The 24099-nt window shown below is 46.4% G+C and overlaps 1 protein-coding gene and 1 long non-coding RNA gene across 8 annotated transcripts in view; one reads left to right on the top strand and one right to left on the bottom strand.

The window, feature by feature from the left end:
- Positions 1-24099, top strand: part of LOC137541874 (uncharacterized) — a 601362-nt gene that overhangs the window by 122391 nt on the left and 454872 nt on the right. The gene's annotated exons all lie outside the window — the stretch shown is intronic.
- Positions 15429-17382, bottom strand: NOG (noggin). The gene has a single exon (XM_068264451.1). It carries the CDS (start codon positions 16813-16815, stop codon positions 16147-16149), a length of 669 nt encoding a protein of 222 aa, XP_068120552.1. The 5' UTR covers positions 16816-17382; the 3' UTR covers positions 15429-16146.

Genomic DNA, 24099 nt, shown 5'->3' with positions numbered 1-24099 from the left:
TCGTACAGCACTGCTGGAGACCGCAGCGCTGTATGGATGTAAACAAAGGGGATTTCTTTCCTCTTTCGTTTACAAACAGCCTGTTAGCCGCGATCGGCGGCTAGCAGGCTGATCATGGAGCAGAGATCCGTGAACCGGCAGGGAACAATCGCGCATGCGCACGGCCATTCCCTGGGATACCATAGCTCCGGGACTTGACGCCAATTGGCGTTAGGCGGTCCTGGAGCTGCCGCCGAGGTCACGCCCATTGGCGTGACGCGGTCGTTAGGTAGTTAAGCAGCCACAAGTGCGGCCTAGGATTTACTACAGGCGGTCCCAAGAAGGTTGAATTCCTCTTTAATTTTAGGAGCCAGCCTTAAAGCAACTATACAGTCTGAAATGACATTTTTATTTAACAATGTTATTGACTTGTCACTTAAAAGTTATAATTGCCTGCCAGGTAATGTTTGCCTGCCATTAATAGAAGGTAAAGGGAAATCGCAAAGCGCTTAAAAAAGAGCTTTGTATAGCGATTAATTTCTGGATCAAAGAGTTCACTTCCTGACTTGCGTCAGGAAGTGAAAAAAGCTGAATCGCTCTGCAAAAGCGCTTAGAAAAGCACTTTAAAAAACAGCAGAGCCCACCGGAGCGCCGGGAGGGGGAAAAAAATCGCCCACAAAATCGAAAATCGCTGCCATCAGCGATTTCAATTTTAGATGTGAACAAAGCCTAAGTGCATACGCAGAGACGCTGCGCATGCTCTCCCGTCTTGCTCCCATGGCCAAGAGAGTTCTGTGCCTGCAACTGTTTTAAGAGTCTCAGCTGGCAAAGGTGCTTTTGCCTAGGTGCGTCTTATATTCTGGAGATTCTTCTATTCCGGAAAATACGGCAAGTCCACCACTATCTCCCTTCTTATACTCATTTTAATTATTCTTTTCTATTTTGGCACCTCTGTTCAAATACTAAGAATAGGTTCACACTTGTATTAAAAATGTATCTGTGGCTCCGTTTTTTGGCCCGGATCAAAAATAGATCCACGGATACCAATGTTAAAAATAGCAGCCGTCTTCACTCATAAAAAACGGATCCGGCTGCATTCCGGGGATCCATTTTCAAAACTTGAATGGACGGTCTGGATTTGCATGATTTTTCACGGACCCCGGATACACGGAGGGGTAGTGAAAATCAATGGCAAAACGGATCCCCCTCTACACAGGCAGATTTGGACACAGAAACGGATCAGTTTCTATGTCCCAGCCTGGGTGGGGAGAGGGCCGCAATGCTGGAAGGGGTAGCAGCCAGGACGGGGTGACAGCGGGTGGCGGGGAGGGGGGTCCCTCCCTCACCTGGGTCCCCTGTCCCCGATCCCCTTCCAGCTATTTGTGCACAAAGTTGTTAAGATATAATGTCCGCAGCAAGCGGGGAACATTATCTTCTCTCCACTTCCTCCGCTCGCCATGTCACTTCCTGCAATGCCGCCCTCAGAAGTATAGAGAGCAACATTGCAGGAAGTCTATCGGCCAGCGGTGAAACGCAAAGAGAGGAGGTAAGCGTCCCCGCTCGCAAATAGCTGGAGGGGGACTCCGCCAATCACTGTCACCTCTATCCTGGCTGCTTCCGCCTCCATTTCGACGCACCCTCCCCCCCCCCCGACCCCCCCAAACCAGATCTGTTTCAGACGGATCCGATCTGTGCACGGACAAGTGTAGACCTACTCTAAAGGTAGCCATACACTGGTCGATTTGCCATCAGATTCGACCAACAGACATCCCTATCTGATCGAATCTGATCAGAGAGGGATCGTATGGCTACCTTTACTGCAAACAGATTGTGAACCGATTTCAGCCTGAAACCGATCACAATCTGTTGTGGTGGTGCTGCCGCCGCTCCCCCCGCCCGCATACATTGGGCGCTGGTGCGACTGCCCCCGGTCACCGCTCTTCTTCTCCGTCTCCGCTCTGGTCTGCTCTGGTCTCCGGCATGCTTCCCTTCTTCCTGTCTGGGGGAAGTTTAAACAGTAGAGCGCCCTCTACTGTTTAAACTTCCTGCCGGGACAGGAAGAAGGGAAGCATGCCGGAGACCAGGCCAGAGCAGAGACGGAAAAGAGCGGAGACCCGGGAGTCGTGCAATGTTTGCGGCTCTATTGCGTCGGTCGTCGGGCACTCGAACGCCGCTAGCGATGCGCTCTTTACCCGCGGGCGATCGACGGTTATTTTCCGCACGGCGCGATCGACGGGATCGGACGGAATGGATCGAAATTCGGCGTGTAGCGTGAACGATTGGCAGCAGATTCGATCCCAGTGATCGAATCTGCTGTCGAAACGGGCGCAAATCGGGCCAGTGTATGGCCACCTTAATTCTATAAAGATAAGCATATACAGTGGGATGCAAAAGTTTGGGCAACCTTGTTAATCATCATGATTTTCCTGTATAAATCGTTGGCTGTTACGATAAAAAATGTCAGTTAAATACAGTATATCATATAGGAGACACACACAGTGATATTTGAGAAGTGAAATGAAGTTTATTGGATTTACAGAAAGTGCACAATAATTGTTTAAATAAAATTAGGCAGGTGCATAAATTTGGGCACTGTTGTCATTTTATTGATTCCAAAACTTTTTGAACTAATTATTGGAACTCATATTGGCTTGGCAAGCTCAGTGACCCCTGACCTACATACACAGGTGAATCCAATTATGAGAGAGTATTTAATAGGGTCAATTGTAAGTTTCCCTCCTCTGAAGAGTAGCAACATGGGGGTCTCAAAACAACTCTCAAATGGCCTGAAGACAAAAATTGCTCACCATTATGGTTTAGGAATGATACAGAAAGCTGTCTCAGAGATTTCAGCTGTTTGTTTCCACAGTTAGGAACATACTGAGGAAATGGAAGACCACAGGCTCAGTTCAAGTTAAGGCTGGAAGTGGCAGACCAAGAAAAATATTGGATAAACAGAATCAAGGAATGGTGAGAACAGTCAGAGTCAACCCACAGACCATCACCAAAGACCTACAACATCATCTTGCTGCACATGGAGTCACTGTGCATCGTTCAACCATTGGGCACACTTTACACAAGGAGATGCTGTTTGCGAGAGTGATGCAGAGGAAGCCTTTTCTCCGCCCACAGCATAAACAGAGCTGGTTGAGGTATGCTAAAGCACATTTGGACAAGCCAGCTTCATTTTGGAATAAGGTGCTGTGGACTGATAAACCTAAAATTTAGTTATTTTGGCATAACAAGGGGCGTTATGCATGGAGGAAAAAGAACACAGCATTCCAAGAAAAACACCTGCTACCTACAGTAAAATATGGTGGTGGTTCCATCATGCTGTGGGGCTGTGTAGCCAGTGCAGGGCATGGGAATCTTGTCAAAGTTGAGGGGTGCATGGATTCCACTCAGTATCAGCAGATTCTGGAGACCAATGTCCAGGAATTAGTGACAAAGCTGAAGCTGCGCCAGGCTGGAACTTTCAACGAAACAACGACCCTAAACACTGCTCAAAATCCACGAAGGCATTCATGCAGAGGAACAAGTACAATGTTCTGGAATGGCCATCTCAGTCCCCAGACCTGAATATAATTGAAAATTTGTGGTGTGAGTTAAAGCTGTCCATGCTCGGAAGCCATCAAACCTGAAAGAACTAGAGATATTTTGTAGAGAGGAATGGTCCGAAATACCTTCAATCAGAATTCAGACTCTGATTGGAACCTAGAGGAAGCATATAGAGGCTGTAATTTCTCCAAAAGGAGGATCTACTAAATATTGATTTAATTTCTTTTTGTGGTGCCAAAATGTATGCACCTGCCTAATTTTGTTTAAACAATTATTGCACACTTTCTGTAAATCCAATAAACTTCATTTAACTTCTCAAATATCACTGTGTGTGTCTTCCATATGATATATTTAACTGACATCTTTTATCGTAACAACCAACGATTTATACAGGAAAATCATGACAATTAACAAGGTTGCCCAAACTTTCGCATCCCACTGTGTTTATTAGATTGAAACATAAAATTGTTATTGTTTTGTACACTTTTTGCATGCTGGAACATCCCACGTTGTCCCATTCCAATTCCCTGTTCATTATAAGACGGGTAATCCAAGATCAACCTCCACATTCGTTCCGAAGGATGTGGACACAGTGCGGTCATCAGCCCATCCAGACCACATCCCACATCTGGAGCATACAGCGAGTCCAGGACAAATATTTAAAACGCAACCCCACGTTTATCAAATAAATCCGACCATTCGTTTCTGTTACTTTATCGGATCAGGCGAGAACTGATTATATTCCATTCTGCTCGATCGATGGAAATTGGCCAATATCTGCTCGAACTGACCAATTTACTTGATAGAGCAGGATGGAAGATATTGGTCAATTGTAAAAAAAAAAAAAAGGCTTCTATTCACATGATTTCAATTGACACAGCATCGATGTCTGGTTTCAGAGCATGGTGGCTCAACATCATTCAGAACGATTGGTGAAGTAGAATCGCATAGGATCTCTCTTGTAGTGTGTGGGCCACTAGTCCTTCGACTCCAAATCAACAACGCTATAGTTGATCTCACACTGTAACTGCTCAATGGAAAATCAATAACTTACACCCCTAACATTAACCCCTTCCTGATGCCTAACTCTTACCCACTCCCGTAACATTAATCCCTTACTGACACCTAACCTTAAGGGCCCTTTTACATTGCGGTGGTGCGGTAAATCTACTGCACCACACAGCAGCTTAATGCTAGGCTATGGAGGAGTTCACACTCCCCACATTGCGAGACGCTGTGCAGGAAGTGCCCTATTTAACGTGCATCAATACCTATGTTACCGCATGGCTCCTGTGGCGATTTGCTTCGGCCAGAAGTCATGAACCGTATATACCCCCATATAAGAAAACCTGTCTATAAGCCGAGGTACCCACTTTTCCCTCAAAAACTAGGAAACAAATGATTGACTCGTGTATAAGCCCCCCCCCCCCCCCAATATAGCCCCCTTCACAGTAGCCAGATGTTCCCCCCGAACAAGTCAACTCCCCTCCCCATAGCCAGATGTGCCCCAGGATCATACGGCTGTGTCTCAAGAAGCCTCTAGTTGGCGTCATAGAGACACAGCGATTGCCACACAGGAAAAATCCCCGATCATTGCACCTCTGACACTTTGTTGCCCGCTCTGCTCCACAAGCCAGGGGACACAGGTAGTCTTGAGCAGCACACTCTGCACACCATGTTGCAGGGGATGGGGGGACGGACACAACAGGGAGCCAGCTGGCAAGAGCAGGATCACTAGTACACGATCCTTACGCTCCTCTGCCAGGAACAAAACCTGGTCCACCATCTGTTCTGTGCTCCACTGACTCGCATATAAGCCGAGGGGGTAACTTTTCAGCACATTTTTTATGCTGAAAAACCATGCTTATACGCGAGTATATACAGTAAGTCTATGGTAACGTGCGCCATTTTAAAAAACCCGCCGCAGTTATTTGTGTTGCGCAATTTGTCATCGGATTGCCGAACAGGAAGTGAGCGTCACTTCCTTTTCGGCCAGATGCCAAATGAGGAGTATTGCATACTAACGCGGTAATCTGCAGTGTGAAGCAGGCCTCAAGTGAACCTGAGGTGAGAGAGATATGGAAGCTGCTATATTTATTTTCTTATAAACAAGACTAGTTACCTGGCAGTCCTGTTGATCTTCTGGCATCAGTAGTGTCTGAATCACACACCTGCAACAAGCATGCGGCTAATCCAGTCAGACGTGAGTCAGAGCGCCTGATCTGCATGCCTGTCGAGGGTCTATGGCTAAAAGTATTAGAGAGACAGGATCAGGGAGACAGCCAGGCAACTTGCATTGTTTAAAAGAAAATAATTATGGCAGCCTCCATATCTCTCTCACCTTGGGTTCCCTTGAGGCCCTTTACACTTGCAGGCTAAACCTGCGTTGCGTTACCCTATTTTGCCACAAGGGGCCACAAAAGCAATGAAAGTCTATGGAGACTTTCACGCTTATTGTGATCCCTTGCTGTTCACCGGAAGTCTCCGAGCTGATGCAAGGGCAACAGCTCCTAACCCCAAGCACTGAGGCTTAAAGGACAACCGAGGTGACATGTGACATGATGAGATAGACATGCGTATGTACAGTGCCTGGCACACACATAACTAGGTTGTGTTCTTTTTTGTCCTTTCTCTGCCTGAAAAAGTTAAACATCAGGTATGCAAGTGACAGTTTCTGGACCGGGTCGGACTGGGTCAGACTATAGCATAATCTTCCCTGATAAGTAATTACAGCCATAAAACACTTTCCTGTCAGTAAGTGGCTTCTGAGAGCAGAAAAGAGATAAAACGGGCCAATAATTCATAGATTTGAACTCTGGCAAGGTGTCATTCAGCAGAGACAATGAAACAGTAAAACCTTAAAAACTAGATTTAAATATAGAATAAAACTGTGGGATATAAAAAAAAGTCATTTTTAGGAGAATGAGGATTGATACAATTATTTCTCTCATTAGTTTATTTTTACATCGGATGTCCTTGAAAGCAAAAATTAACTTATGAGATAATGAATTACATGTGTAGTACAGCTAAGAAATAGAACGTTAGTAGCAAAGAAAATAGTCTCGTATTGTTTCCCAGTACAGGTTAAAGTTAAAAAACATCAGTTGGTATCTATGCAAAAGAGCTTCTATGAGCTCTCCAACTCAACTTGGTCGTATACAGTCCTATTTTCGGAAGCACTTAAACAGCCAAGAAACAGTGAGAGATATCGCTTTGCTGAGCTGCACACACACGTCAGCTGTGTATCTGACAACGCATACAGTTGCTATGTGTGTGTGTGGGGGGGAGGGGGCTGAGGGACGACGAACAGTGTATGTGTGACGTCATGCGGTGGAGCAGCATGAACAATGGGGTCAGTGGGGAGGGGGTGCTGGTAGGTCGCCCGGTGGATTGCTCACGGGTTGAGCATCAGAGGTTGCCGGCTTCCATACACACGCCTGATTGTCGGCTGAGGTGGTCGTTATGGGCCACCTTAGCCGACTTAAGTCAGGCATGTGTACTAGGTTTAAGATTAAGCTTGGCTCGGACAGCCAAGATACTCTAGCAAGAGTCTAGTGGTTGCACACATATGTTGGTGAGAGGTCCAGCATGCCAGATTGACTCCATTGTCCTCTCCTGCCGTCTCTGTTGTGCGGTGCACATCCGTCCGCCGATCTCCACAGTTGCTGGCCTGAAGGGTAGGGACAAGCCTGTACAGCCTCAGTAATGAACTGGAACCCAAGAGATCATATTCCGATATACACACTTTCAGCTGAAGTCACCCGAAATGATCAGTTTTGAGTGTTCCATGCACTTTTTCAACAGTCCGCAGGTACTGGAGAAAACCGCGTTGCTAGCCCCAAAGATTAGTGGCACGTGCCCCGGATCTATTCTGGGGTGCCCCGGATGTCCCCTAGGCAGCTGTGGTGCCTCAATAGCAGGTATGCTGGGAGCTGTGGTGCATCAATCGAGGTATGCTGGGTGCTGTGGTGCCTCTATGTGGGTATACTGGGTGCTGTGGTGCTATGCTGGGCGCTGTAATGTCTTTATGGGGGCATACAGGGAGCTTTGGTTCTTCTATGGGGGAATGCTGGGAGTTGGGGTGCCTCAATGGAAGGCCTGTGGGAGCATGGGAGGGCGTGCACTAGAAGGTCAGGGAATGCTATGGGGGGACTGCCAGATAAAGTGGTGGCAGGCCAGCACACCCAGCAGCAAGCCAGACCAGCCAGCACAGAAGCCAAATACCTCTGCCCAGTTATGTTTAAGTGACACTGGGGGCTTCATCCATCATTTTCCTGTGCAGGCCTACTTAGACCGCTGTTAAGTTCATGTAAATATGTCTCCACCCATGACCAATCCACGTGCGTGGCCACACCCATTTTCCACCCGGGGTGCCTAAAAGTGCACCATATCTCTTAGGATCCTAGCAACGCCCCTGGTGAAAACCATGCCTAATCACTATTGTTATTTTCCACCACACCCCTAACTCGCTTGTTCTCTCCCCTTCCCTTTACATACAACAGAACACACTTCTTTGCAGTTAGCAGTGCTGTATGTTTGTGTAGTAAAAGGCCGCCCCGAACAATAGCGACCGACCATTATAAAAAGTGTATCTCTCAAAGCAACTGCTAACCACTCTTTCTGGTGCGCGCTTGCGCAGTACAGAGGCGCCTGTCTTCAGAAGTACAAGTGCTTCCGGTGCCTTCCAAGGGGCATACCAATGCAATAGGCGCCGGGAGATTTGGGCGCAGGATAAAGCCGATATATGACTCACCCTGCTCCTGCACAAGTCCCGGCAGTGTTAATTACTATTCCCCCTCCAGGTCGCCATGGATAGTGGGGGAAAGATGTAATTCGTCTGGCAGCTATTGCTGGCGGCTGAATTACAGAGCTCCATCTTCTGACTGCACCCAAATCACTCACTGAGCCACTATAGCCATAATTACTATTAGGGCCTATAGTGGCGCCGGCTGCTCCCAAATATATTGCGCTGTTTGAACAGCGCTCGTCTAAGAAACCCTGAAGGCCTATTGGGCTAAGGGGTCAAATACTTGCAACGGGGTTGAGAAGGCTCAGTAGGATGCAGAGCCATCCCTCTCCGTAGGCGAGTATTAAACTTTTTTTTATTTGCTTCAGTATTCCCACATGACGTTGTTTCATAAAAAATAAAAGAGTGCCCCCATCCTGCTTTCTTAGCTGTTGCATACATTTTGACAAGTGACAATCTCCAAAAACAAATGTTGTCATCCATCTTACTACTCTCCAAAGATAAAAAAAAAGTTGCTTTAAGGACAACTGTAGTGAGAGGAATATGGAGGCTGCCATAGTTATTTCCTTTTAAACAATGCCAGTTACCTGGCAGCCTTGCCGATCTATTTGGCTGCCATAGTGTCTGAATCACACCAGAAACATGCATGCAGCTAATCTTGTCAGATCTAACAATAATGTCGGAAACCCCTGATATGCTGCATGCTTGTTCAGGGGCTATGGCTAATTGTATTAGAGGCAGAGGATCAGCAGGACAACCAGGCGACTGGTATTACCTGCTCCGCCTGCGGGAGTCCCCCCGGCCTCCGCTGTCTTCTTCTCCGCGCTGGGTTCCGAGTCCAGCTGGCTTCACTGAACATCCTGTCCGGGGGAAGTTTAAACAGTAGAGGGCAGGTAATGTATTGCCGCTTGCATCGGTCGTCGGGCATTCGAACACCGCTATCGGCGCACTCCCGACCCGCCGGCGATCGAGCAAAATCTTCCGCACGGACGGATAAACGGGAATCGACGGGAACGATTGATTTCGGAGGGAAATCGATCATTCTGTCAGCATTTGCGCAATGATTTCACAGCAGATTCGATCACAATGATCGAATCTGCTGTATATCGGCAGGAAAATCATTAGGTGTATGGGCCCCTTTAAAAGGAATAAATATGACAGCCTCTATATCCCCCTTACTTCAGGTGTTCTTAAAAGGACAACTGTCGTGAGAAGAATATGGAGGCAGCCATATTTCTTTTCCTTTAAACAATACCAGTTGCCTGGCAGCCCTGCTTATCTAAATGGCTGCTGTAGTGTTTGAATCACACCAGAAACAAGCATGCAGCTAATCTTGTCAGATCTGACAATAATGTCAGAAACACCTGATCAGCATATGCTTGTTCAGGTTCTATGGCTAAAAGGCTTAGAGGCAGAGGATCAGCGGAGCAGTGCTTTTGAGCGCTGCTAGATTTGGGCGCAGCCGGCGCCTCCATAGACTATAATAGGAATCACTCCTATTTCTGCGCTCAGTGAGTAACGTCGGCTCCGTCAGAAGACGGAGCCGAGGTTGCTTAAAAACACAATAATTCGGCCTCCAGCAATCGCTGGAAGCCGAATTATATCATTCCCCCACTATCCATGGCGGCCTGGAGGGGGAATAGTAATTAATACAGCCCGGACTTGTGCAGCAGCAGGACCAGCCATATACCGCTGTATCCTGCGCCCAAGTCTACCGGCGCCGATTTCAAATGTACTCGAGGATCAGTACGCTAGCCAGGCAATTGGTATTGTTAAAAAGGAAATAAATATGACAGCCTCCATATACCTCTCATTACAGTTGTCCTTTCAAGGAAACCCATTATATTGCTGTGTATTGGTATGTAGCCCCTCCCTCCCAGTGATGTTTAGCCTAGGTCAGTGATGGTTAACCTTGGCACTCCAGCTGTGACAAAACTACAAATCCCATCATGCCTCTGCCTCCCGGAGTTATGCTTAGAGCTGTCAGAGTATTGCAATGCCTCATGGGACTTGTAGTTCCACCACAGCTGGAGTGCCAAGGTTAGCCATCACTGGCCTAAGTTGATTATATATGCAGAATTCTCCCCCAGAGCATTCTGGGAGACCAGGTATATTTTCAACTGGCTGTAGAACTCTCAGTAAGCAAACATTCCGCAGAGATCACCTGCCAGGACTAAAGATGTCTACACCTGTGATAAGTTTCAGAATGTAAATCAAGGAGAGGGAAGATTTCAAAATGGGCAAACATTATTATTAATTGTAAAAAAACCCAAAACAAAACAATTTTATTCACTACATTATTGTCACTACAGGTTCTCTTTAAGTGTCCCTAACATCATAAACCCAGATTGAGAAGTGTAATGAGCCTGTTGAGGGTGTTATCAGAACACGACAGTTAGCGAGTGTGTCAGAACCAGGCGCTGTGCTAGAGCGAATCACGCTGGTATTTATGTGGTAGCCGTAGTGACTGGTGATGCATTCCCTGTGACTGCGCGACTCCAGCGGACGCCATCCACGGCAACCGGAATGCAAACATCTGAGACAGATTTGCGATGGCGTTTTTAGCCAGACGTGCCGGTGACAAGCAGTCTAGTGTGCTCTGTGCTCTGGCACACCACGCGGCACAAGCACGAGGTTTACAGAGTGCTGCGCGACTGAAATCTCCTCCGCGTTCTCTTCCAAACATCCAATCAGGAGTGCAGAACTTCCCAAATCTTAAAGTGGACCTGAACTCAGAACGTCCTCTCTGCTTTAAAAGATACACAACAGCCTAATAACCTTTACAGAAAAACATTTCTTTGTTACAGCTGATACAAATCCTAAAATATAGCTGCTTCGTTTCTACTTCCTGATTCATAGAAGCAGACATGTTGTTAACAGCCTGTGCTTTCAAATGAGCTTACCTGCCACCTCTGCCATTGGCAGTCATGTGACACGGGGAAAGATCAAATTACAACTTGTGATTAGACACAAATGAGAGGGAATTAAAGAGGCTAAACTCTAAATACATACAGGGTGCATTTCTTTCTTTCTATCCTGTACAAAAGTCCAGGTCTACTTTCATAGAGGGAAATCCAAATATTGGTGTTTCCCAAATTATATCAGTCACTGCAATTTATTTTCAAACACCCTCACATATAATCCACTTTATATTGTTAAATGATGTATCCATATAGGGCTGACATCTTCCACAACACTTCACACAGAGCATAGTTACATATAATCCCTACCATAGTCAGTCTAATGTCCCACCATGTTATTACTATGTATTTGTATAACACTGGCACCTTCCACAGCACTTTACATAGTACATAGTCATGTCACTGATCCCTATCATAGTCATAGTCTAATGTCCCACCATGTTATTATTATGTATTTATATAACACTGGCACCTTCTGCAGCACTGTACATAGTTATAGTCACTTTCTTCAGAGGAACTTACAATCTAATCCCTACCATAGTCTAATGTCCTACCATGTTATTATTATGTATTTGTATAACACTGGCACCTTCCGCAGCACTTTACAGAGTACATAGTCATGTCACTAAACCCTACCATATGCGAAGTATAATGTCCTACCATGTTATTATTATGTATTTATATAACACTGGCACCTTCCGCTGCACTTTACATAGTACATAGCCATGTCCTTGTCTTCAGAGGAGCTCACAATCTAATCCCTACCATAGTCATATATCCAACATAGTCTAGGCCAGTGATGGCTAACCTTGGCACTCCAGCTGTGGTGGAACTACAAGTCCCATGAGGCATTGCAATACTCTGACAGCCCTAAGCATACCTCAGGGAGGCAAATCATGATGGGATTTGCAGTTTTGTCACCGCTGGAGTGCCAAGGTTAGCCATCACTGGTCTAGGCTCATATTTCGGGGGAAGTTAATTAACTGATCAGTTTGCATTGGGATGTTGGAGGGAACTGGAGTGGTTAAATCCAGCAATACAAACTCCATGCAGATAGTGTCCTGGCCCAGATTTGAACCAGAGACCCTAGCACAGCAGGACGCGAGTGCATCCACTACACCACCACGCCTCCCCAATTTGTGTGTGTTTAGCCCCACCCCCTGCTGGGCTAACAAAGATAAATCATTTCTCCCAGTTCGCATCAATTGTCCCTCCAAGTGACACTATTATCTTTATATATGCCTGTCTTGTCTAGTTATATATATAACTAATGAAATTCCCAATCCAATGACACGTTGTACAGAGTATGAGCACTGTAAAGAGCAACTGGACCCACCGCCACAAGCATGTCAGCAGCTGACGTGGTGCAGTGACCGTACAGTCAAACTCTGCAGGTATTGCTGGGTGGCTGCTTGCTGTCCTCTCTCACGTGGGTCAGACAACATACTACCCCAGTCCTTAATGCCTGCAGTCACCCGCTACTGCCTGGTACTCTCACAAAAGCGGTAGCCAGGCGTTGGACCAATCCCTTGTCGACTTTCACAAGGGAAATGTATGAGTCTCACCAGTGGTAGATCAGGACCAATTGCAGCATATAGGACATCTCAGAGCAACTAGACTTATAACTCCTCCCCCCAACTTTTACTGTCGCAAAAATATGACTTGCCCCACACCTGGGTGGCTCAATTGCAGCTGGATAGTTTACTGGTTTAGGGCTCTGCCTTTGACATGGGAAACCAGGGTTTGAATTCTGGCTAGGCTCAGTACCTATTCAGTAAGGAGTCCTCGGGCAAGACTTCCTAACACTGCAGGGTGGCCCCTTAAGCGTGCCTTTGTGGCTGCAGCTCTTGAGTGCTTTGAGTCCAACAGCAGAAAGGCGCTATACAAATATTAGGATTATTATTCCTTCAAAGGACCACTGCAGCGAAAAAAGTAATCAGGCAGGGAACACACTAGTCTTTCAGTTTTACGTGCGTTTTTCTGCGTACATTTTGTGCGCATCAAGTGTGTTTCTATGCAGGAAAACACGCATGTTTCTTTTCACAGCTGCTAATGTAATTGATAGAGAAAACGGACAAAATGTGCAAAATGATGTTGCAGAATGTCAGGTTTTTTTCAGCGCGCAAAAATAGCATTAAGTGTGAACTAGCCCATTGATTAACACGAGTTCTCAGTTTTTTGTGTGCAGAAAACGAGCATGAAAACAGTCAAGTGTGTTCCCTGCCTTAAAAATCTAACAGAACTGACTGGTTTTGGACTAGTCCATCTCCTCATGGGGGATTCTTTGTTTTCAAAAGCATTTCCTGAACGGCAGTTTAACTGCCAAAATATTGAGATACCAGGAAGCCTTCCTACTCACTTGCACACTATTTTGTCAGTTAGACTTAGCAACTGGCGTTCAGGAAATGATGTTGAAAGCAAAGCAAACCCTGAGAATTCCCCATGAGGAGATAGACTAGTCCAAAACCTGTCAGTTGTGTAACATTTTAACTTTTTTCGCTGGAGTGGTGCTTTAAGTGCCGATTCTAGCTATGCAGGTTATGAGGCTGCTTACACATAACCCATAGGGCTGCTTACACAAAACCTAAACTGCATCTAACTAGCCACAAAACCTGTATAATTCATACATGTCAGTAATTAAAGGGATGAGTCGGCACTACTGCCCCACAACACTTTACTCTTTCATTTCCCTCTCGGGTACCGTCAACGACATTCATAAAACCGTCAAAGTGGACAGAAAAGCGTTGGCCATAGAACCAAAAGCGCAGTACACACTTTCATTTTATGATTGGCCAATCAATAAACACTTTTACCACCTACATCAGTAGTATGAAGGTCAACAGATATTGAATACACTGAGTAGATTGTGTAGGCAAACCCTTAACAGTGTTCTTTCTCCCCAGGCTCTTTTAGCCGGGTGCTCCACCTGGCTAGTTTTGGTGACCACCCGGCTAGTTTTGGTGAGCACCAGGCTGTCATCAGCTCATCTCCTCCTCGATTTTAAGCAGAGTTGTGCAGAAAAGCGCCGCCTTCCATTCTCTCATCCCGCCCCACCCGGATACTTTTCCATGCCACCCGGCTGGAAAAAATTTCTAGGGAGAACACTTTGATTGGCCAATTACTGAACAATTTTACCATCCATGTAGTATGAGGGTCACCGGATATGAAATACCCTTGAGCAGATTGTGTAGTAGACCCTTGAGCTTGGTACACATCTTCAACTTTGATTGGCCAATCACTGACCGACTTTACTAACTCCATATAGTATGAGGGACACCCGATATTGAATACTATGAGCAGATTGTGTATCTAAACCCTCATACTACACGGAGGTGGTAGAATTGATCAGTGGTTGGCCAATCATAATTGAAAGTGTTTACCAGGTTAAAGACGGAAAATCATTGTTTAGTAGTTGTGGCAGATTTTGATTGATCCACAAACCCCCTCAGCGAAACTTTACTGCACATTTTACCAATACACTCCCCTCTTCCTTTTTACCCACAGCCACATCCCACTTGTCGCTTTGACCGCATTGCCGGAATACTGACAGCTGGGATGTGGTTGCTTCGGGCAACTCAACAGCCTCTCTGCTTTCAGCAGTGGCCTGCCCTGATCTAAAAAGTTTACCTTTTTAAAGAAAAAAAATGTGGCATGGTTATTATCTGTAGGCAGAAAAGCGTGCAGGCCAGACAGAGAAAGAAAAAGCATTAGGAGAATAGGAGAAACATTAGAGTAGCCACTCAACAGCAACAGAGGCAGTGTGTGCGCGCCTTGCAAATGGGAGGCTGTGTCTTGACACAAGAGTCAAGTTTCAATACTGCCATAGCACAATTGTAGGTGTGAAAGACACGTGTTCCTTGCTAAAAGGCAGTGTCAGAGGAGTACAAAACCAGAGACAGCAAGCAGTCAGCTACCCCACTCCCACCTCTGTCCTTAGCAAGCACACAGGTCTGGCTGCAGCCCCAGTACTCAACAAGACTCCCTTATTGTAAGACCCAGCCAGTCACTAAACACAACCCCCTTTTTTTTTCTCCATCCCCTGCCTGTTAAAACTGCCTTTACTGTACTGTTAGAACTGTTAAAAACTGCATGAAAGAAAGCAGGCTATATATCTATGTATAAATATGCAAAAACTAAACATTCAACATTGACAAACAAACAGGACTTAAAAAGCAAAAAAAGAAAGAAAAAAAAAGGAAAAGTTTAATATTTTAGTGGTTTAATGCTAAATCTGCACTGTTCCATGACTACAGAGGGGTGGAAAATAGAATAAATAGCAGATAGACTTCCATTTTTACAAGATTAGTTAATTTTTTTTAAAAACTCCAAAAAAAAAAGTTTTTTTCTTCACTATGTACAGTAGCTAAAAGTAATTTCTGAATTATTATATTGAGGTCCTTGGCTTGTCACTTCTCTCCCCCCACAAAATCACCAACATGGTAAAGTCGGGGAGGGCAAAGGTCGACATCTATAATAAAGTATTCCAAAATAATTACATTAGAAAAAAAAAATTTTTTAAAAAAAACAAAAAACAGAAAAAAAATCTCTGCCATATAAATACAAGAATACATTAGGCACATAATAATAATAATAATTATTATAATAATAATAATAAAAAATAAAACCAGGGTTAACTTGCTTTGGAGAATGCAGTAGACGACTGGTAATTTAAAAGAATAATACTGACCTTTTTTAATTGTAATTAAAATTGCCATATATACAGACATATACATTCCTACATTTTACAGTGCATACAACATTTAAAAGGAATAAAGCATGTCTCTCTGATTTATAAGTGTTTTTTTGGTCTTTTTTTGAGTCAGGGTCCCCAAGGGTTTTTGGGGTTGGACCATAAAAGTAACCAAAGAAAACGCCCCTCCTGAGGGCTTGATGTCCGTTTTATTATTTTGAGGATTCAGAAGTTCCAAAAAGTCTTTTTTTTTAGCAGGAACATTTGCACTCAGAGATTATGGGGTACTGTATAGGTATCCACGTGCAACGCTGCTGTGACCTTCGTAGGCATCTCCACCTCATGATGGTCAGATGCATGGACTTGGAGACTTTGCAGACCATCCCTTCTGGGATAGAACAAGACCTCTTCGTGTAGCAACTGCCCACTTTCAGGTAACGGGGCCAAAACCGAATGCCCAGGTCACTCCACGTGTAGAGGACAGGGCAGAAAGTCTGGGACCACAGCCACATCTGCAGCTTCCTCCTCAGCTTCTTGCTCAGTTTGTGCTTTTTGCCCTGCAGACCCTCGTAGAACTCCAAGCCCTTGATCTCGGCTGGCATTGCCCCTGAGGGCTTCTGTCTGAGCAGCAAGTCCAGCTCTGCCAGGTCCTCCACGCCTATCCTCTCCTCTGGCAGGTTGACGGCCATGAAGTTGGGGTCAAAGTTTCCCCCCAAGAGGCTCCTCAGCTCAGTCTCGTTGAGGTCCTTCTCCTTGGGGTCAAAGATGGGGTCCGGGTGCTCGATGAGCTCCACCAGGGGCAGCTTTTCGCTGGGAGCCGGTCGGATGTGCAAATAGTGCTGGCACACGGCTGGGTCTATTCTGAGTCCCAGGAAGACCACCAGGGCATATATAGTCACAAAGCACTGGGGCTGATCCATGCTGCAAATAGCCAGGCGAAGAGTGAGAGGCTCCTGAGGGCTCACAGATCATAAAGAAGGCATTGGGGGGAGAGTGGGCAGGACTGGTGGGCTTCTCATGGCACTTGCTTGGAGAGAGGAACTTGGGAGTCTCGTCTAGCTTTCTCTGCAGCCCCGGTGGCACCAGAGTGTCTGCCTCCCCCTTGTTAAATATTCTCCACTTTCAGCTGGATCACCATGGTAACCAGAGATACAATGTATCCAAGTGGGGAAGCAGCAGCAGAAGGGAGGCAAGAAGATGATCACAGCAGCGAGTGAGGGACCCTTCTTCTCTCCTATAACTGAAGCAAGCAGCAGAAGTCAGGGCAATCCTCCGATCTGGCCATGCGACCCCCCTGTGTGCAGGATCCGATCACAGCAGCCCTTCTCCTCCTGGCTCCTGGGCAAGGCACGTAGCTCTGATGGTTCCTGAGAGTCTCTCTGGCCACTTTGGATGTATTAGCCGGACTCCATACGGCTGTGATGTCATTCATGTTTAAGTAGGGTGATAGCCTGTGCTCATGGTTGGCTGCTTCGCTGACACCTCCCTTTTCACTTGAATGGTAGAAGACATGGAAGGAGGAGGGTGCCAGTCCCTTTGCTATAAGCCTTCAAGGCAAGACAGGGGTCCCCGGAGTCTGGCGCCCTCTGCTGGCGGCTGTCTGGCCAGAACACATGCTGGAGACAGACGGAGAGAGAGAGAGGAGGGAGGAATTGGTTACTGAGTATCGTTTCCAGCTTTTACACGCTGTGACTGAGCCTAGCAAGAGATTAGACAGAGAGCGATGGATGGATGGATGCAGAGAAAGATGCAATTCACTTTTACTCTACAGTTTTCTCCCAGCAAGAAGCTGTCTCCTAGGAGACCACTTTTATTTTTTATCTTCACTTTAAAATAACTGTTCAGCACTCTTCAATTGAAAAAGTACCAACAAGTTAGGTGTTTCTTGCTTGCTGGTGCTTCAAAATATATTTTAATTGACAAGCTGTGAAGACATCACCTAGGAGAAAACTGAGGAGAAAAAGCGAATTGAATAAGGCCCTGGGGGGTAAGGGGGGGGGGGGGTAGTTGGTTGCCAGCCATAAAATACACACTCCTGCGATGTCCTGTAGCTCCTAGCCGTATCTGGTTCTCTCATGAAGCAAGATGAAACATTTGCATCAGGTGGCAAAGATTTCAGGGGCAGAATTTTGTACTGTGTGTACCTTCCTGAGGAGGAATGGAGTGGCAGTGTGTTTGCCACAGACTCACAGCCAGCCAGCGTGCTACCGTGTTGAGCTGCAGCATGTCATGTGAGGACATTAAATGAAGCAGAGTAAATTGTCGTTTGCTGTGCAATCATTCCAAATCGGGAGGGGGGACGCATGTCACGCATCCTCACAAGTTTGCCTCATGCGGCAAAAAATCTAGAACCGGCCCTGCACCCGGAGTGTCACGTGACCCGTCGCGGGTTAGGTGACACGGCAGCAGTGCATGAACGACATTGGAAAGTCATCAGGATGCCTCTATAGGATCCAGAGGTTCCCCTCTTAGGTAACTTTGTGTTCACCTCGGGGTCCACGTTAAGAGAAAAAGTGAATGGAAAACGGTCCAGATGTGGATGTGGAGAAACAGGTGAGGGTAATAGATATATAGAGAGTGATGGGTACAAGCAGAGAGAGAGTTTAGCTCTGTACACACTGTAATGGGAGGGGGCTTCTGCAGCTCTGATGAATCAGTCATCAGTGGTCATTGTCAAAGTCACCAGAGGATGCCCGCATCCACATTATGGTTTTTCCAAGATCAGGGGTTTAGCGACATTGTGCTACCCAACCCCCCCTCCTTCCCTCACACTGAGATCTGTTGGTCGGACCCTCAACCCCTCACCCCCCCCTTCCCCAGCACAGTATGTAGTTGTCACGGATAATAGGGGGCACTCCTGTACGTAGTGCTGAGTAATAGCAGAGAGCTATACGATATCTGCTTCTGGTGGAGGAACAGGTCTTCTTCGTACACCGCTTGTTCACCGAAACAGGCAGAAAAAGAACCTGTTCTGCTGCCAGATGCAGGTAATGTATAATGTTCTGCTACCGCTCAGCATTACGTACAGGAGCCCCCAGAATGGCAGGGGTCGCTGGGGCTATCATTATTATGCCCCTGATGAAGGTTCTGACCAGGAATTGGTCAAATAAACTTGTGATTGTCCCTAGTTTACGCTCTGATGCTATGTTGAAGTTACAAAGAATTGTTCCCCGAACAGTCATCTCTGACGACTTCGGTAGCCTTTTAGGAGCGAGCGCTGTACTGACTGTACTCTATGGAGAGAGGAGGGGATGGGCGAGAATATCCTTCTGTACTTCTGCAGGAACAGTAGCGATTCCTGAATGGGGGACGAGTAACATTCGGGAACCCCTGGGCACATTTTCGGCTGAGAAAACCAAGCAGGCACAGAATGTGAGGGGGTAGTGTTGCATGGCCAGGCTGCGCATGCATAATGGAACTGGGCCGGGCAATTTCCTGGAACTGACGCGGGACATCGAAGTGGCCGGGGAGGACGGCGAGGGAGCCCCAGCCTGAATGGGGCTGGAGGTAGCCCAAGGTGAGTATAAATACTTCTGTTTTAATCTTCTCAGGTTTCCTATGCAAGGTACCAGTTTAGACTCTACCAAGTCACCACCCCGACATGCAGGGATGTGGATCAATGAATGTGGCACACCGGTTGTATACGGGTGGCTTTGGCTTTAGGTGCAGGCACGGGTGTACTCGTGCAGGTGCAGTACGGCCGTGTTCTGATATGTCCCAGGGGTTCATGTGTGGCAATTGCAGGAGTGAGGGGGATAGATGGTCCTGAGCCCTCCCTCTCAATGATTTCGATTTCCGATTTTGATGTGATTTTAAATGCGATTATGATTTTTGATGCAATTAACCTCCTTAGCGATAATCCCGAGTCAGGTTTGGGAGGGAAATCTGCAGCTCAGAGAGGTAAACCTGTTCCTGAGTGAGTTATATGCAGGAGCTGCTGCAGATCTCTCTGGGGTATGGTTTTTTTTCTTGTTTTTAGGATCTAAAAGCTTGTGAAAAAATTGCAAAATCTGGAAATAATCATAATGCCAGGGAGGTTAAGAGCTCTTTTACACTACATGCAATTTCTGATTTTGATGCTATTTTACATGCGATTCCGATTTTTGATGAGATTTAAAGAAAAGGCCTGCATGCTGCGTTTTTCTTCTTGTGTTGCTAGCATCCAGTGAATATCGAAATTGCGATTTGCACTGGAAAAAAAAGATGCCTTCAAAATTGTTTTATTGATAAGTTATGAAAATATCACCTAGGAGAGAACTCAGGAGAAACAGGATTGCATATGGGTCTCGGAGAGAGACAGGAATGTTTTAATGAATAGAGAGCAGCAGACAGATTGGTTCTCTGTGCCCAGCAGTGAATGTGTGAGCCATGTGGTGTGTGGCAGATGCACTATATAACATGTCACAGGGCAGGGAATGCTTTATAGGAGAGAAGAAGTCTTCTTACTGCTGAGCACACAGAGAGACACACACGTCGCTTTATTAGACGCGCCTATGAAATCTCCCAGCATAGGGGCTGTTGTCTTGCTTCATGGGCAACTCCACTGGAGTGCTGATAGTAAACTGTTTATCTTTGGTTTTATGAGGGCGCCTGTGTGCAGCCTGCTGGAGACAGGGCTGTGTGTTTGTCTTCTGCTGCTCCTCTCTGCTCCATATATCTCTCCCCTTCTCCCAGCAGCCTCCTGTCTCCCACCAGAGAGGGAAATCTCTTCACAAAACTTTCTCGCCGGGGCCATAAATTCTTCGCTGAAAGGTCCCTAATCTGGGCTTCATGCAGAGAACATCCACAGCCGCCTGCCTGGACACAGGCTCCAAAACTTGTTACTTTTTTACTCTGTGACAGATTACCAGCCCCAAAATATTAACTCCTAATGGACAGATTTACAAGTATTGCAGCCACAGGGCGCTTAAAATTGTCCCCAGACACTGTGTTGGAGGCCGTAAACTTGGTGGGAATTTATGTGGATCAGAATCAAAAATTGGTCATGTCTTGCACAATAATTAACATTACATTTTAATACGAATTCCTGATTTTTTTTTAAAAGAATCTGTAAGGACGCACACTCTCTCTCTCTCTCTCTCTCTCTCTCCAGGCCCCCGAGCACCAGAAAGGTAAATATTTACCTACCACGATCCAGCGCAGACGCAGTAGCGGCTTTCCGATAGGGCTCATGGGGAACTAGCTGAGCCTGGTCAGGTCCACTCTGCTGCGCAGACGACTCACTGCTACTGCGCCTGCACTGAAGGCGGGGAAAGTAAATATGCAACAGCCTTCTCGGCTGTGGTTTTGGTGGCTTCCAGTGCTGGATTACCGGGACGGAGGAGGACGGGGGAAGCCTCATTAGGATGCACAGGCTTCTCCCTCCTGAGGTAAGTATACTGCAGGAGTTTTTTTTTTTAAATTACAGATTACCTTTAGGGCTCTTTCACATTAGACAACGTGTGCATGAGCCGTTTTCTGCACGCGTTGAATAGGCTGTGACGTGTCGTCGGAATGTTGCGGTGCGACGCTGAGTAGCAGCGGTAGCAATTCATTAACCCGACGGGAAAACGCTGATTCCCTACGATAAAAAGCTCCCGGGTGCGTCATACCACAACGCATCGAAACGCAGCGACGGATGTGAAAGGTAAAATGAAAATCTATGGAGTTTCGACTTTGCTTTGAAACGCCAAAAAAGGGTTCTTTTGTGAAAAAGCATGCGCAAGGCGGTTTTAAAATAAAAAGTTGCACGGAGCCGCTCATGAACCGACATTTAGACAGGGCCGTCACTTCCTTTGAGGTAAGGGGGGCAATTGCTTCACGGGCGCTCCAAACCAATGCCGGGCCCCTGACCTCCCCCTTAACTCTTACATTGTCCCCGGGCACCTGTACAATAGCAGCATTGGTATCTCACCTTTCCCGGCAGCCGGCGTGCTTTTAGGTTTGTTCCTGATCCTGGTCTACTTCCCACTACCTGCCTATTGTAACCGCTGCATGTCATTAGGCTTACGCATAGCATGCGCCGGTCACAAGATGAAGACAGCAGGATGAAGATAGGAATAATGCGGGGGAGATCAAGGGCTGCAGCTGGTCCTGGGGGCTGATTTTGCTGGTGGGGTCCCCAGGTTACCTTTGCCCCGGGGCCCCATGGACCTTGAACCGGCCCTGTGTTTAGAGGGTCCTCTAACTTAAAAAAAAAATTGCCCTGCATTAACTTTTAAATGTACCTGTCACGAGGAGAAGAAGAAGATTTATATTTATATATTTACCTAGGGCTTCCTTCAGTCCTCTGCAGTCCATTAGCTCCTCCGTTCTACCGCTGTCAGTTGTGCACTACTGCGCATGCACCGCCCCAGTGGTGTTCCTCCCTGATTGCGCTTCCGTGGCTGGGAGCCTTCTGCACCTGCACAGTACCAGTCCTTAACTAACCTACACAGGCACAGAATTTTCCTGGCAGAGCGAACTCGATCAAGGTGGTGCATTGCCTAAGCCATGCATGCGCAGTAGTCTGTGACTATAAGCGCTTGCAGAGGTAGAGTAAAGGGGGGGGGGGGGGGACAGACTACAGGGGGCTGGAAAAAGTCCCCGGTAAAAGTATAAATTCTCTTATCTCTGCCCCATCTCAGATTTACTTTAACATTCAATTAACCTGCAGGGGAATGCTCGGGTGCTAGGGGTTGTTAAAGATCTGGCATGTCGGGCAGCCAGTGGCGTAGCTAAGGAGGTATGGGCCCCAGTGCAAGTTTTACATTAGCCCCCCCCCAAGCACTCTATACATAACAACTGATACGGTGCACCAACACCTGCATAGGACAACCACAGTGTCACAGGTGCAAGAAGGGGATGAGAAACAGATGATTACTACGGTACTATTTAAAGCATCTATAGAAGGTATTCTTACCAGCACAGGACCAATAGAGAGCAAATACAGCAGTTGAGGAAGACCCCCGATGCGGTCACAACCTTTGCACCCCCTATTACTACGCCACTGCAGGTACACCTGCCAGATAAATACTGGATTCTCAGCCAACAAGGTCTTTATCGGCTGCCAGAGTTAAATCTAGCATGTGTACAGAGCTATAGAAGGATGCTGCTAAACTTTCCCCACTCTATAAAAAACTTTCCTTAGTCGTAGGGCCCACAGTTGGGCTTTAACACTAACTGTACAACCTCCGAATGACAGATTGCTTTTTCCCTAATGGGATAGCCAAAAATTCCTTTCTCCTCTTTCTCAAATATTTAGCTTTTCCCGGGATCTGGGCCGTTTAGGAGATAGATTGCAGGAGCAGAGAGTGGTTGAGAAAGATCACAGTTACTACTACATCTTGATACAAGGGTTGATTTGCAAAAATGTCCCTGTGCAATATAAAAAAACTAGGCTGGACCTGTATTTAGAAGTGCATTCTACTATTTTGTGGCAAAAGTTTTACTTTGGGCATAGTGGAACTCACGGCCGTTTGATAAAAAAGCAAATGAGATGTTCACCAGAAATAAACTGAGAACTCTTCTGAACCAGCAGCGTATCTCTTATAGGCTGAATTATAAGGTGCCTGTGAGATGGAGACATCACATTTCTTTTCATTTGTTTTACCTGTTTTGGCCTTTCCTAAAAAAAAGTGACTTTTGTGATCACCACATTTTTAAAGAGAGAAAGGAAAGAATTAGGGTCCATTTACACTTGAGCAGGAATTGTGCGATTCCTGCTCACTGCAAACCAGAAGCGTTTTTTTAAAAACTGCTAGCCATTTAATCCTATGGCAGTGTTCTCGTTTTGCCATTAGCGTTAGACCGCAAGCGCGTTACGTGCCACGTTTTGCCGCCGATTCCTGAGCGATCGCAATTAGCATGTATAGAACCGCTAATCGCTATCGCTCCCAAAACGCTACAGTGTCCAGTGATTTTTCCGCGTTAATCGCAGAAAAATCACTCCCGCAAAACACTAGCGGTGATCGTTAGCGTTTTGCGATTTTAGATGTGAACGGGGCCTTAAACTTCATTCCAATCAGTAGCTGATACCCCTTTACCAATGAGAAATCTATTCCTTTTCTTGAATAGATTATCGGGAAGGGGGTGTCTGTATGACTGATATTGTGGTGAAGCCCCTCCCACAGTGTAATGTCAGGACCTAGGTCCTGACAGTTTCCTGTCTGTGAACCTTGTTGCATTGTGGGAAATAACAGCTGTTTCCAACTGCCAAAAAAAGTATCTCCCTTTGTGCATAGGCA

The sequence above is a fragment of the Hyperolius riggenbachi genome, chromosome 12 (genome assembly GCF_040937935.1).
Source record: "Hyperolius riggenbachi isolate aHypRig1 chromosome 12, aHypRig1.pri, whole genome shotgun sequence".
Classification (NCBI taxonomy): Eukaryota; Metazoa; Chordata; class Amphibia; order Anura; family Hyperoliidae; genus Hyperolius; species Hyperolius riggenbachi.
Note: the sequence above shows the minus strand (reverse complement) of the source record. Positions and strands in the feature narration are given on the sequence as shown.

Excerpts from the sequence above, each read along its gene's own strand:
- NOG (XM_068264451.1), bottom strand. The coding sequence starts at position 16,815 with ATGGATCAGCCCCAGTGCTTTGTGACTATATATGCCCTGGTGGTCTTC.